The 15848-nt window shown below is 37.8% G+C and overlaps 1 protein-coding gene across 1 annotated transcript in view; it reads left to right on the top strand.

The window, feature by feature from the left end:
* The window catches only part of COL4A5 (collagen type IV alpha 5 chain), a 77517-nt gene that overhangs the window by 58259 nt on the left and 3410 nt on the right, over positions 1-15848 (top strand). The window contains exons 38-50 of the mRNA XM_053474008.1: positions 78-158; positions 330-428; positions 586-636; positions 1143-1328; positions 8320-8453; positions 8568-8640; positions 9001-9072; positions 9956-10084; positions 10863-10961; positions 11961-12173; positions 12852-13029; positions 15000-15114; positions 15657-15829. Coding sequence (XP_053329983.1) covers positions 78-158; positions 330-428; positions 586-636; positions 1143-1328; positions 8320-8453; positions 8568-8640; positions 9001-9072; positions 9956-10084; positions 10863-10961; positions 11961-12173; positions 12852-13029; positions 15000-15114; positions 15657-15829 — 1603 coding nt within the window. The remainder of the gene's footprint in view (positions 1-77; positions 159-329; positions 429-585; positions 637-1142; positions 1329-8319; positions 8454-8567; positions 8641-9000; positions 9073-9955; positions 10085-10862; positions 10962-11960; positions 12174-12851; positions 13030-14999; positions 15115-15656; positions 15830-15848) is intronic.

Genomic DNA, 15848 nt, shown 5'->3' with positions numbered 1-15848 from the left:
AGTACTTCAAGTGACACTGTAACACAATTTAGATAAATCTTTTTGGAATTCTAACTCTCTAATTTTTTGGTTTACAGGTAGTCCAGGCTCTCCTGGGCTTAAAGGAAATGATGGACCTCCTGGAAACCCTGGCACCCCCGGCTCACCAGGTACAAAAGGTAAGGATAAGTAAAGTAGCTAATAATTTGAACCACCGGGAAAAGGTAAATGTCCTCTTGTTCCTGTGTATTACAGGTTGTTTTGGTGTTACTATGCGGTCTTTTATATATATATTATTTTATATTATACAATGCGCTGTTTTTATATAAACCAATACGTGTTCTCTGTAGGAGATCCTGGTCGACCTGGGCAACCAGGCTTCCCAGGTGAAAAGGGCCGAGCTGGTCAAGATGGAATCCCTGGGCCTGCTGGTCTAAAGGGAGAGCCAGGTAAGCTTTAAACAGATGTGTAACTTGATGTAGATATTAAGCTTCTCCTATTCCTATTTCTTTGAGCTAAATATGTATGTATGTATATATATATATATATATATATATATATATATATAAACACACACAAACATGTACATTTGTATTTGTATTTCAGGTCTACCAGGCTTTGGCTCCCCAGGATTGCCAGGACTTCCAGGAAATCCAGGTAACATTTGTTCACCCATTCATGCTAATAAATTGAATGGCCGTATGTATTTTGTATCAGCAAAATATAAAAACATTGTATCATAATGAGTATAAAATATAAAGATATATTTTCTCTTTAATAGTCCTGATTAGATTTTATTTGGTTTTGGTGTTGGCTGTTTTAGAGTAAACGTATTAGAAGATGTGCATGTAGCCATCAAAAAGATGCTGGCTAGAGAATGCATACTGAGTCAGGGAATTTTTGGAGACAGCTTAGAACCTGGTACAGATGGAAACATTATAACTCCCAAGCAATAAGACAGAGGTGGTTTTACTTTAAACGGATCAAAACCTTCATACTTATACCTCACTGTGCACTTCACTGTCTTTCTTGTGATTCTACACCATTCTCCCACATAATAATACATAATTATAAATGTACATTATATTGTTACAAAAAAAATCTAAGGTTGTCCTGTCTGGTGAATGGAAAATATTCTAAAAGAAAGTTGTTTGTGGTTTCAGGTCTAAAGGGTGATGCAGGTTTCCCTGGGCCATCCGGATCACCTGGATTTTCTGGACCCAAAGGAGATAGCGGTTTCCCAGGACTTCCTGGCAGTCAAGGACCTCCAGGACCACCAGGCCTACCAGGACCTCGAACAGAGGGCCCTAAAGGAAGCCCCGGACCAGTAGGCCCTCCTGGAAGAGCAGGTAAATAAAAACAAGACACACCACTTGGAACTGGCACGTGAATAATGCTTTTGCTGCCGGCCTATTGGTTTGATGCCAGCCTTGTCACCAGTATATATACTCATTGAACTTCAAGGCCAGTGAAATCACCATTAGTGCGAGACGTATTACATTAAGGTTTAGTTTTTTACAGTATTATAAGCTGAAATAACTCTGAGCCCCTAGAAAACAAAAACATGTGGATAAGGAGCTTTTTCTTTGTGTAGAAATTCCCCGAAAGTGGGCACATCACATCATTATTTAAAATGTATTTCGCTTTTATTGACAAAACCAATAATACAAGAATCACTAAACAAAATGTGGCAATTAAAGGCTAATGGCTGTCAGCAAAACGCAGAGCACTTGGGTTGGTAAAGTTTCAGCATGATATCACTGAAATGAGCTAGTGAGCACCAAAGTCATCGTCATCACAGCCTGTGGTAGCCAAGTTCTTTTGTCTGCGGTCATTGAATCTAGCGGGCACACGTGTCAACACAAATCATTGTCTTCTACACCATGAAATCAAATCCAAGGGGGGCACTGAAGCATGAGCAAATTTGAACACTGGTCTCTTCATCTGAAACTCGTGTCTGCACAGCCGTTGAAATCATCCCATTGCAGAGCATTCAGAATCATTTGATCATCATGCCTGTGTTGTGGCACCTTGTTTGTGATCCATTTGATACAAGGAGAGCATTACTGAGAATTCCACAAATGATTCAGTCGCTTTTGATTCTAGCTGAATACATTGTTGTAGCCCAGTGCCAACATAAGTTAAAAAAGATCATCATTTTAAGACTTAGTCTTTGAGTTATATTTTTAAAAAAGATATTATAAAATATTTCGATTTATTTAAACTAGGTCATCCTTTTCTTATAATCAGATTCTAATATTTAATGGTGTTTATTTATACTATTTAATTTGGTTGGCAAATTGTTAATTGGCAGCCCCAGTTTGTTCCAGTCGAGGCTCTTTAGTACAAAGATCAACAGTGTTAACCGAGAACTCACTGGAACACTGGCTCAGTCACGCTCTCCTTGTAAGCCTTGTATTTGCTGCATGCATTGTGGGTAAAGGAAGCTTTTGTCTTGTTTACTTGTGCATGTGCTAATGTGGATAAACCAAACTATTATCAGTGTTTCGTGGAAGTCAGCGTTTTGTCCCGCGTACCAATGCTGCTTAGGCTGACAATTAAGTGTCAACTACAGCAACAAATGAAAAAAAAAAAAAAAAACGCCAACCAAACTAACAAAGGAATTTATTGATTTACAAAAAGACCACATTCTGTAAATTCATGTAATTCCTGCATGCACGTTTGCTATCTCTGATTCAGTGTAAAGGTGGATCAGTGGCTGCTTTATGTTCTTATAGCACGGATAATAGTTTGGTCTCACCGGTGTAGTTGGGGGTCACCAAATATGAAACAGATCCCAATCTTGGGATTTTTTTGTTGATATTTCTAACAATCTTGATGTTTCCCCCCTTCGTCTAATGATCATTTTGGAATGGATTTTTGAATTGTGGTCTCAATCGCAGGTCCTGAAGGTCAGCCCTTAATGTCTAGCTCATTGCATGCAATTTTGCTGTTTCGGTTACCAGTTATATTTTGGTACAGGCTTATAGAAGTACATTAGGTGTGCCAAGTTGTTTCCCAAAACTGTACATATTCATCACTCTCTCATTTTAGGGTTTGCGTTAATCTTAGCGCGCCGGCCATTTCTCACAAGAATCAATCAACAGTCGTGCGTTTACAGATCTGAAGGACAAACACTACATTAGTAATATATGATCAGGATGCCATTTGCTTGTGTAATCAGTTTTACATGGTTACATTTACTCCGTGGTTCCAGTAGTTGCTTCACTCTGATGGAATCAGTTTTCTATTAAACTAAGTTCAGAGGAAACTAAATAGTCCTTACGTTTAAACCAAAAATCGATAAACCATCAACAGTGACAAGAAAAGATAAAACAGCAGCAATTTTTATATAGTTGTAATGATGCTAAAATCTGTTATGGCATCTGGTCTACTTTAGAGATGAAAAGGGACGTAAGCGCCTCACGTTTGAAGAGAGGATATATATCGATATACAATGTTCAAAACAAACCTCTCACTTTAGATGCGCTATTCCCATTTGTAAGGTTCAAAAAAGCTCTCACTTTAGATGTAGAGGATATTCCCATTCTTAAGGTTCAAAAAAGCTGTTTATAAGCTATATAAAATAATAAATAATAGTAATATGTGTATATGTAACTTTTCTCTAGACAGCATCTATCTGCAGGTAAAAGGGAAGCGTTAATGTAGCGGCATGCAGAATTCTGCAGACATCTGTAGCTTACTTATTCATGCCACCTCCTCCTGTCAATTGATGGGGAAAGAACTGTGTGTTCTATTTTGAATTGTAGGTCACACTTGAAATATCAGATTTGCTCAGAGAAATGGGTATCCTAGCATGGTGTTCTCTTTTCAGAGAGCCTGGGCTCATGTAATTGCTATAATTAGTTTGTGAAAATTACCAAGTTAATGGAATTATACAGCAGTCTCACCTCCTAAAGTACAGTACGTGATTTTACTCAGTGGAACACTAAAAAGATTACTTCCTCCATCGACCCCTAAAAGAAAGAGTATTATACATCCATAAGCAGGTAAAGATTGGCCCAGGATGTAAGAGTAATTCGTTAACACGGAGTGTAACTATACATTTTCATTAACCCCTGTGGCAGAGCAGATCTCAACTCATCGCAGACTCTCATGCAAATGGCTTCCGCAATGAAGGAGCGAATCTGATTGTAGTAAGAACCAGGAAAGAGGAATACCCACAAAATAGTACAGTGCAGAATAGAAATCCGCAAGTAATAATAAATATATGTCAAATGCTCAAAAAACATCATAGTCCATGAGGAAGGAGGTTACAGGTCCTGTATCATGAGATTGAACTCCAGTCTCCCATTGTGCGTATTCAGTAACTTATAGCCAATAATTTAAGACCCACTCCTAATTAACCATTGTGTTCTAATGCTTAGAGTGTCGTATTTATGGACCTGGCATCTCACCATTACTAGAGATCCCTGTAAGTATGCTAGGAATTGTAGTCCACAGCAGCATGGGTGCTGAACATATATATCCTCATCATTACTGTTCAGTAAATGGAAAAGGGTGTTGGGTAAATCACTTGATACAGCTGTAGGGAAATGGCTTGGCACACCTTTCACTATCGCAGGTTTCGTTGGTTATTGACGTGCATTATAATGTTAATGAATGAAGTCGTAGTGTGCACATTATTGACTACAATGTTGGCGGTAAAACCCTATGAAGTACGTGTTGGATTATGTAAGTGATATTTATTCAGGTTTCTGTGATAAATTAAAGTTTAATGTATGAACATTTTACAGCTGCAGAATAATGACAATGATAAGTGGTTTGGGTTTTCTCCGCTCTTACACTATAATTAAGGAGATACATGTGTTTAAACTCCAGAATATGCACATAATCATAGAAATGATATTAAATGATAATTCATGCTTATTAAAGATAGTAATATTTCTTACAAGCAGAGCCTTTCTGCCTCATGTTTTTAGCAATTTGAGAATGATGGCAGACAGATTTAAAAAGTACTGTATTTAGCATCTTACTAAGATCAAATTATTTAAGCACATGGAATACAAAAATGCCCCAAAATGAACTTACTGTATTTAGTACCATAAAAAATAATGGAATGAAAATCATGCTTTAACAAGCAGAATCCTGTTTAATACCTGAATTCAGGGAATGATTTAGGCAAGATCGTTATTTCTCTGCCATTGGGATAAGAAGAAGAAGCCATTGGCGCTTGTTCCAAAGTTTTCTTATCACCAGAGGAACCAGTGGAACGGCCCAATCAGTAAGAACATTCTGCTGGTTTCTATGGTGATTCAGAACTACCATTTTCACAATTCCCCAACCGTCTTTATCATGTACTGATTACGATGATTACAGAAGATTGAAAACTCAGCTGATTAACATGTATTTATTTGTAGTATTTAGAAGCTTGTTTGAGAATCAAATGCGCCGTCGCTATGGATGTTTTTAATGGATTTATGATGCTGTTGAATCATTGTATTGAATAATGTAGCATTCACTGACACCATTACCCAAAACACTTAAATAAAATAACTTGGCAGATACCATCGGTTTGTAAAAGTATTACATCTCAAAAATCCAAAAAGTCAATGCACACTTTGCATAGGTAAATACATTGTTCCTATTGGCAGCACTCAAACTCGCCACTTCTTTATTACAACAGCCACCACGACTTGTCGTACGGAGTCTATAATAGAAATAAGACGTTACACCAGTCAATATAATGCAGCGGCTAAATAAATTCCCGGGGTGCCTTTTTATATAGCGTGCGGTACATTGTCAGATTAGTCATAGCTTGTGCGTTATCAACATAATACATCTTCACGAACAAAGTACAAAGCGTTGGAACAGAAACATATTGGTCTTTGAATGCTCTGTACCCTATCAATGTACAGCCATTATGTTTCCACGTAAACCATATCAAAAGCTGCTGTAAGGTCTCATCCTTCCCGCTTTAAATTGGGAGTCTGTAGTTGCGTTCTTAGAATCAATTTGAGTGTTGTTCTTCTTTTTTCCCTGTAATACTAAGAACATCCCTGACCTGCGGTAACATTTGTAAAGGCAGCTAAAGAAATATAACAAATAATAACTGTGGGAACTATGAGGAAATGTGGAGAAAATACAGTCGATCTGCAACAGGAAATGTAGGCCCAGAAAAGTTCTTCCTTATTAAAGGGTTTTCTGGAAAGCGGCTGAGGGTCCCATTCAAATGTAGATATTAGTGTTTTATTTTGTGTCAGGAATGACTCCCCCCAAGTATTCCTGATTCATTTACTCACACAAGAAAATCATTCAGAGCTTTTGAAGTGGTGTCAGTGAATGCCATGTACTCACAGACCTGCCTGCACTTTTATTCTTGGTTACTGTGCCGAATGTATAATATGATAATATTCTTGTGCATGACTTGCGTCGGCGGCAGAAGCGGGCTGTGCCTTTTTGTTAACATTGGGGCACAAGCTCTGTTATGTACAACTTTGTATTGCTGGTGTTACTTTTGTGATGTATATTAACTGGTCATCTTGTTTTGTGTTGTGTGGTGTGACCTTTCTAACATCGATCATTGGGCATTGGTGAACCTCTCCCAGGTCCTCCAGGTTAGATTCTAGCGAGCCATCTTCTTTAATGTGCATGCATTTTTTTTTACCAAATATTGTGTTGTGGCGTTCTAAGGTTCTATCAAATCTTTGTTTCAGTTTAAAGATCTTTATAATAAAAAAGCAAAGGGACTGGGGGGAAAAAATGTAATAATGATTCAGAGAAGCAACGAGGGGCACTGGAATATTCACTGCGAGAGGACAAGATAATGTAACATGGGAAGAATAAATGACGTAGACTGATTTGACGGCACAGAGCTAGAATTTACTGCTCTTTTTTGGATATCCCATTCCAGTTTTCCTTTTAAACTGCAGCAAAGCATTGATACATCCTGACAATTAAGTCTCCATACAGCAACTAATAGGAGTCATTGAGAAATACCTGCTACTGTTATCATGGTACCGGCATTACCTTGACATTCAGAATTTCCGCAGACCGTTCGAACGCACTTCAGTATAGCAATTCACTCCATTATTCTGGCCGCAGTAATAACTTGTGGATTAGCTATACAGTTTAGCGGTTCTTCACACTTTAATCTTTGCATGCAGTAGAAAGACACAATATTTTACCCTTGAATGTTTTTGTGTACTTATACAGTACAACCACATATCGTAATGTTCCGTAATGTATTTTCTACTTATTTTTATGAATATTTCACAGTGCTGTACACAGGGTAACGGAGCGCTCTTATAAATTATTTGTAACTTTAAAAGTTTATTATAAATCCCTGTCGGAAAATGTAATTTCACATACTGATCCACTCAGCATGAATTATGTTATACTCTGTCAATATAATTAAATGAACAGTAAAGGGTACCGATTAAATGGACGCTTTTGCAGAGAATTTAATGCTTTGGAATGGATTTTCTGATTTTCTTTCACAGTAAATACATTTTGTCACTGAAATTCTAAAACAAATCCCCATTTGCAGGTTACACAATATTAATTTGTGTCATTCTTTTGACTCAGACCCGTGTAAGACTAATATAATTTACTTATATAATGTTCAAACAAAATGCATGTTGACAGGTTTTGTTTTTCTTGTAAGTGTGAGATAAATATGTATGCGTTTTTTTTACATGTAGCGTGTAAAAAGCCAATAACCCTTGCTTTTTTTACATTCCTATAAAGATTTTTAAAATTATTTTATTTACCTATTGTGGGTTTTTTTTTCCACATCACCTTCTACATTTTGCACAGAACCAGGGATATTATCGCACAAAACATAACAGGGACCTAATTTTTTTCTCAGTGGCCCAGCAGTAGACGTAAAAGTGCCACACTTCAGTGGCTTAACCCCTTAATGACAAAGCCCGTACATGTACGGGGCTCAAAATGCATTGTTTTCAATGGTTTTAGGGACCGCCCATTGTCCTTAAGGGGTTAAGAGCTACCTCCGTGCTGAGCTTTTTGGTATACGATGGAACGCTCAACATATTGCCAAGACCTTGGTAATGGCATGAGGTGGGAAGAAGGGGACATCTTGTGGAATGTCAGTGGAGACTGACTGGCATTGCCTAAATCCTGTGAGCACACATTGAGAGAAACTTAACTTAATGTAGTTAAGACCCACCCCAAACAACAAAAATGCAGGATGAGTCCTAAAATCTTACAGATCTGGGGGTGTTATTATGTACTCTTTACTGTTCCTTTAATATGACAGAAACCCACACTGAAACCCAGAAACCCACAAGGCTTAGATCATTAGGCATTCTAAGAGGGTCCTGCTGGTATCCTAATATTTTTTTTATTTTAACAAAGGTCCTCCTGGCCCAGAAGGTCCACGTGGCCCCCCTGGTTTTGGCGGCATAAAAGGTGAAAAAGGAAACCCTGGAACTCCTGGACAGCCTGGATTCCCTGGAAGCAAAGGAGAGCAAGGGCAGCCCGGTTTCCCGGTAAGCGGTTCTGATAATGTGCGATAATTCTACATCCATTTTTTTTACCTGAGCTAGTTATACAAGATCCAAGAGATATGAAATAACCATACATCATTGTGTGGCTCTCTGCAGGGTGATTCTGGACGACCAGGTCTGAATGGCATGAAAGGTGATCAGGGTGTCCCCGGTGTCCCAGGATTCCCAGGTACATATCATTTACACTAGAGTGGTCAAGAGTAGACAAAGACAATCATGTTGTGACAAAGAAAAAAGCATATCATAAATCTTCATTCCAAGCAGCTGCCTGTTTGTACCATATCATACAAGATGTTTTGTGTTATGTGTTTTATTGTCCATGCTAGAGTATTGTATATGTTCCAAAGGTAAGTATTGGTGGTTTTGATGTACCATGGTTTGAAACACAAGAATATTTGAGGACTGAGTGGTAGGTCTATACGCATAGAGATGGGAACATAGTAGGTCGATTATTGTTTGTAGAGGCAATAATATAACATTTATGAGCATGGATAACCCACCAATTTACCAAATTACATGACCCTTCCAGGTATGAAAGGACCCAGCGGACCTCCCGGATTGGCTGGCTTTCGAGGAGACCCAGGCAGCCCAGGTTTTCAAGGTGAGCTGTCTTTACATATGATAAAACAGACAGCAATTTTCCGTAAAATCTTAATGTTTTCTTCCATATATAATAAGATTTGTACTTTTGGAACTTCATTTTAACACCAATACATCTAGACTCATTGTCTCCCCATAATATGTGACTTGTCAGTATGTTTGAAGGCTAAGCGACACAAATTATATTTTTATTGTTTCAAAATATTCATCATTTTGAACAAAAAAACAGTTTTACCATTCTTTTTGATAAAGTGCAGATTTTTTTTAGTTATTATGACAGAGATGGTTTAGTCAGTTTTTATCAAATCAGTAATTGTTGATGCATTTCAGTATGTTTAAAACTTTTGTTTAGCCATACATATCACAACTTTTTTTAAGAACCCTTAATGCATGAATGAGACATAATGCAAATACATTTTCAAATCAGTAGATTTTAAAATTAAAATAATAATACAGCAGCCACATCAGTATCTTCTACGTATTTATAATTGGATGGTAAGGTTCAAAAATTCCGTATGAGTTTTTCAAGCTCACCCTTTTCAAGACATTTCAAATTCTACCGATTCTGATGAAGCCAAAAAAAAGTTTTATAATTAAGCAAGTTTTGCTCAGGAGATTCTTTTTGTCTCTTTGGGCTGGCAACATTTAAATCTTTAGTAAGTCTCTTAAAAAAATAACAGGATGCTCTTCATTGGTTGTTTGTGAGATTTAAATTTGTTCAAATGTTGTGTATGCTTAAAATATAGTTTCTATATATATATACATATATATATATTGTAAAGATTCTGTACTATGCCGTTTTAATAATACTAAAACATGAATTTATCAAATTATAAACTACGCCAGAACTATATGCCAATATTGTTTTTCATTTATCCGTACAGGTTTACCAGGACCACCAGGTCCCAAGGGTGAATATCGAGAGATCAAAGGTGCACCTGGGTTACCAGGTCCCCCGGGTCGCCCAGGATCTAATGGACCTCCCGGCCCACCAGGACCACCAGGGTTGCCAGGTAACACAAACACACTGATGTATTTGAAGACCTTTAGATTCATCTGAGTTAAGTTCTAATCAGCCCTCAGGCTTTAATGGTGTAAAGTCTTCTTAGCAGTTGAAGGCCTTTGTACCTGAAATGGTTCATATATATGATCACCCTTACGAAAAAATTACTGCAGTTTTTCTGAAGTGATACTGCAGTTTTTTGGACATGAAAAAACTGCAATACTGCACATTTACTGCACTTTTACGGCATTTGTACTGTACTAGTACATCTCGCATGCGCGAGAGTTCAGCATTGCTGTCTATGAAGGATTCCGCAGGACCCCAGGATACTTCAAAGACAAGGTGACATTTTGACACAGGGAGCTCACTTCCTGTGTCAAAATGTCCCCATAAGACAATCTGTTACTGCATATGTCACTGTACTGCACTTTTCTGCAGTTATTTTTGTACGGAAGTACAAATGCAATAAAGCTGCAGTGCATTGAAGTACAACTGTAGGTTTGCAATATAAAAAAAAGTGCAGTAAATGTGCAGTATTGCAGTTTTTTCATGTCCACAAAACTACAGTATTACTTCAGAAAAACTGCAGTAATTTTTTCGTAAGGGCATTGTTGACCTTATTTGCGCCTACCCAAAATCCCTTGTGGCTGTGGCAGCACCATGAGATTTTTGAGGGAAAAAACAAGCCTTCTGGCTTGTCTGGTGTTTGTAGATGAGTGTTATGTGTGTGTGTATATATATATATATATATATATATATTGTGGCTAATTATTCTGATTTCTTTAAAGGTCCTCTTGGACCACCTGGAGATCCAGGCAGGGATGGACTTCCTGGATTTGAAGGCGAAATTGGACGGAAGGGAGACAGAGGACCACCAGGTCAACCAGGTGAGATGTTCTAATACTTCTAGATGCAAAACGTAGCATAATTGTATCTAACGTAGTGCAAATAATGTAGACTTTTTTTAAAATAAATATGTAACACTAGCAATTCTTCCACGGCACCATTCACATGACATGGTAAATATGAATATGAAATTCTTTATTAAAAGAAGATGTCATTTATGTGTTTGAAGCAAAATAATTTTAGATACAGACCTCTGAGGATAGTAAAGGGGATAAGATCTTCAAACACATCCTGATAAGGGTTTTGTTTTATAAATATCAGACTTTAATTGAAAGTATCATCCATGTAAATGAAAATGTTTAGCATCACAGTTTAGCATTACACAGCATTTTGATTAAAGAAAATATAATGGTTATAAACTAGCCATTAACAGGGGAAGATGAGACATATGAAACATGGGATGCCAGGTGCCCCTATAATGCTGTTGCTTGAAGTGTAAGTGTAAAAGTTCCCGTCTTCTCCCTGGCCACCAAGCTCAATTAATATGGATATTGATCATGTAAGAGAACACATAGCATTGAGACACAGTAAAGCAAATGTGTGGTAGTCACCCAAACCAGTACAGAAATCAAGGTACTAGAGGACCATTAAGAAAGTTCTCCACATTTGGCTATGATGATAAGGCCAGATGGTGTGCAAATCGCTTCTGCGTATTACATATTTACCAATATGGACAGCGTAAAAGGAGCAGAGGAAGGATCCAGACAAAGTGTGAATTAACACAACTAAAAATTCATCTTGGAAACATCTTAAAATTAGAGAAGCCCAGGGACAATTACTTACCTACCCCTTAATAGCCCTCCCTGACAGAAAAAAAGCATCAAGAGTGATGTGAACAGAAATCAAGGAAAGATCACATATCTTGAAAAAGATCACATATAAAGAAAAGCGACGTACAAGCCTATTAGTTGCTACAGAGAACCAATTGTTGTATTTATTGATTCACAATAACTTATTTTCCTATCTCTCCGTGGCAATAGGTTTGCGGGGAAACCAGGGCGTTCCTGGGCCTGATGGATTACAGGGTCCCCCTGGAGTTCCTGGTCCTGGTTCTGTAGCTCATGGATTCCTCATCACACGGCACAGCCAGTCGACAGATCCCCCCAGCTGCCCCCTGGGCACCACCAATATCTACGATGGGTATTCTCTCCTGTATGTTCAAGGAAATGAAAGAGCACACGGCCAGGACTTGGGTAACGCACTTATCTTTGTCCACGTATAACCTCTAGGCTTTAGTTCATAATACATACAGATGTGTGATAATACATATACACAGCGTACTGACAATGATTGTACTTTCCTATGTGTTGTGTTTTAGTTATAAACTGTGTCCCAATATGGCCTACATGATTTCTTGACTACCTCAGATAACCCTGTCGTATACAAACCTCTATCTATCCATTCATTTTCAGCAAGTGTTGAAGCTAATAAGATTCACAACACATTAGAAAACTTGGTTATTAAGTAGAATTTGTCTTTTATCCCAAATAACACATTTTGCAGTTCCAAACACAAAGTAGAAATATGTATACCATGGGGGCAGTCATCTGAACTTCCAATTTTAATAATTTGGATGATTATTCTTCACCATTAAGTTATATCTTGCCATTTGTTACATTGGTTCTTCCTTGGTGGTTCTGGCAGCCATTCTAATGGTCGTCGGAAAGGAAGAATGGATTACATTGGGCAGGAAATTAATTGAAATGCTAATTATGACAGGTATCTGAGCTTCAGTAAGATAAAATAGTGCTGTACTTTTAAACATCTGCAAGCAATCACACTTACTGACAATAAAAAGGCCAATCTATATGTAGTATAACCATGGCTCTAGTGCTAAGAGCAAATAATTATTTTCCTCCCTGTTCCTCTAGGTACTGCTGGCAGCTGTCTGCGTCGCTTCAGCACCATGCCTTTTATGTTCTGCAACATCAATAACGTGTGTAATTTCGCTTCAAGAAACGATTATTCGTATTGGTTGTCAACACCTGAACCTATGCCGGCCAGTATGGCGCCATTAAGAGGGCGAGAGATACAGCCATTCATAAGTCGGTAAGAACATGAGATTCCACAAATGTATTTGCAGTTTCATTTTCAAATGGTATGTTTCATTAGATCATAAGAAAATATATGTGTATAAGTTTAAACAGCTGATTTCCACATTTAGAAAAAAAATAGGCTCCATGAAAATGTAATTTGTGGTTTGGGGGGAACCTACTTTTCCATGGAATTACTTTGTAGTCATAGACTATAAACTCAATTATAGTAGCAAAAAGAATAAACAAAATATTGGTGATATCATAACTATCTTCAAGTATATGAATGCTAAGTACATATAGCCAAATAGTTCATTACACTCACTAAGCAAATTCCAAGCAGCCATCATCTAAGATCCAAAGATCAGTTCCATATTACTGTATTCTCTATAGCAAATAAAGTCTGGAATGTACTACCTAGGGAAGTCATGAGAGCAGATAATGTGAGGGATCTCAAGGGATGGAGAGAATAGCTTTTAATTATTTGGGTTTAAGGAGGGTTGTTGCATTCATATGGATCAACTTAGACATGGATGTCTTCCACTGAATCTGATGTCTTTATTAAACCTCATTAACCGTGTAACTCTATGCAGTGTATACCCCTATTTTATGCAGTCCATTAGTTACCTGGTGTGTTTTATGCCAATGAACACCATCATCTAACAAAGCATGCCACAGAACCTGTGAATTCTCACAGATGACAGCAAACACCATGGGATCAGAGAATATTCTCTGCCAAAGAAATTTTCTAGCAACATAAAAAAACCACTGCATTACCATGTTGGCTCCTTCTCTTGCATTCAGTTTAGTTGATTGCCACTTTAATATGAAGAGCAATAACAGCGTGTTATTTCTAGCATAATGTTATTAAACACCGATGAGTACAAATCCACCGGTAGCCAGCAGGTGCTAAATTCATTGTGTGGAAGATTTTGGCAGTGGTACATTTTGGCTCATCAGATGACGCAAAACCTTCTTCATTTGCTTCCGGGATCAAGTGTTCAACACGTTCCTTAGTAATGGTCACCTTTGTGTATATATAGTGTATTGCGAAAGCATTGGGGTAGGCCTTCTATTTGACATACTATGTCGTTTTTCCTTTACTGTAGAGGGCAGATAGCTTTCCCGGCAGCATAAAGTGCATGTCGGTTCTTCCTGAATACAGCATGATCACTTTGTGAATAAAGTAATGTCACCTCAATTCTTCACATAAGAATTGTTTCTTATGGTTATTCTGGGGTGGAAACATTTAAATACATAAAGTGAATTTAATGGAGGGTCAGAGGCTTAGTTGTAATGTGAGTAAGTTTTACTTTAATGAAAGAGTGGTCGATAACTAGCCTCCCAGCAGATAAGGTTAACCCCTTTGTGACCCTTAGAATGTACTATTACATCTTCGTAAACAAGCCCTAGGTGACCAGTGGTTCTATATTTTTATTCCACAGTGCAAAGATTTTGAAAAGTTTGTGGAATCATAAAAATAAATATTCTCAAAAGCTATAATCTTACTAAGAGAGTATTGACATTAGACCTTTTAATCTTAACTCACAGCAAATGGGGTTATATATGTACGGCTCTATATCACTGTCATTAGCCTGTGTTGGACACATTTATTCATGTAGTTATTTATTTCATGTAGATCAAAATACAGCAAAGCACGTAAGCTGTCAGCAGTAACGTGTTATAAGCTCTGGTTTCCGGGGTATTTGAGGTTTTTCCAGTATTGGGTTCAGGGACAGATCATGGCCTTTTACTGACTCTGGGGATTATTGGAAATCCAAGTCCATTCAGGACAGATGACTTCCAGTGGGCTTTGCTTGGATGTAGCAAGAACATCTTCTACACATTTCTGTAAACACACTGAGGCACATCCTTATTGCCTTGATAATTTATACCTTCACTTTTCCTGTTGTCGGGAACCATCAGATTGCATTGTGTGTACCCCACACATCATACACCTTTTCCTAACACATTTCATTATTACAGGTGTTCTGTTTGTGAAGCTCCAGCCATGGTGATTGCTATCCACAGCCAGACTATTCAAATTCCATCTTGCCCACAAGGCTGGGCTTCTCTCTGGATTGGATACTCATTCATGATGGTAAACTGCTCTTCTTCTTCTTTGCGCATGAATGTCCTTGCAGTAAAATTGCAAACACTTTCCCATGGTGGAAACAGCCATACATTACGGAACAAAGACCCATCTGCTTACAAAACAGATTGATTGATACCATCTTCTTAATTGTGTTAGCTGTCTCCCTGTGCAACATTATAATATTATATTTATTTTCTAAACGGAATCAATTTAAAGGTCAACTTAGGATAAGCTGTGTGGTTGATACCATTGAATGTATTTAATATCACCTCATTGACTTTCTATTGCCTATGACCTAATGAAGACTGTTGTAACATTATAAAAAAGTACTGAAGAATACTGATATTTCACAATGCTGATTGTTTTCTAAACAGTGGTGTTTATAGGCCAATTCACCATCAGCATAACCATAGCTTCACAAACAGGAAGATCATATAGTCTTCTTACACACTTGTGGTAGTTGTATAGATTAAACTAGGATTTGCACGTGTCATAAATAGAACTATTTGAGTTCCCTGTGAATGTAAGACTCCTGTTCCTTTTCTCAGCACACAAGTGCAGGAGCTGAAGGCTCTGGGCAAGCTCTAGCATCTCCTGGATCCTGCTTGGAGGAATTCCGTTCTGCTCCATTCATCGAATGCCATGGCCGTGGTACATGCAATTATTACGCCAACTCGTACAGTTTCTGGCTGGCAACTGTGGAAATGGCTGAAATGTTTAGGTAAGCCAAAGAAAACGTA

This window comes from Spea bombifrons, chromosome 8, assembly GCF_027358695.1.
Source record: "Spea bombifrons isolate aSpeBom1 chromosome 8, aSpeBom1.2.pri, whole genome shotgun sequence".
NCBI lineage: Eukaryota > Metazoa > Chordata > Amphibia > Anura > Pelobatidae > Spea > Spea bombifrons.
This window is presented reverse-complemented; position numbering and strand designations above follow the sequence as displayed.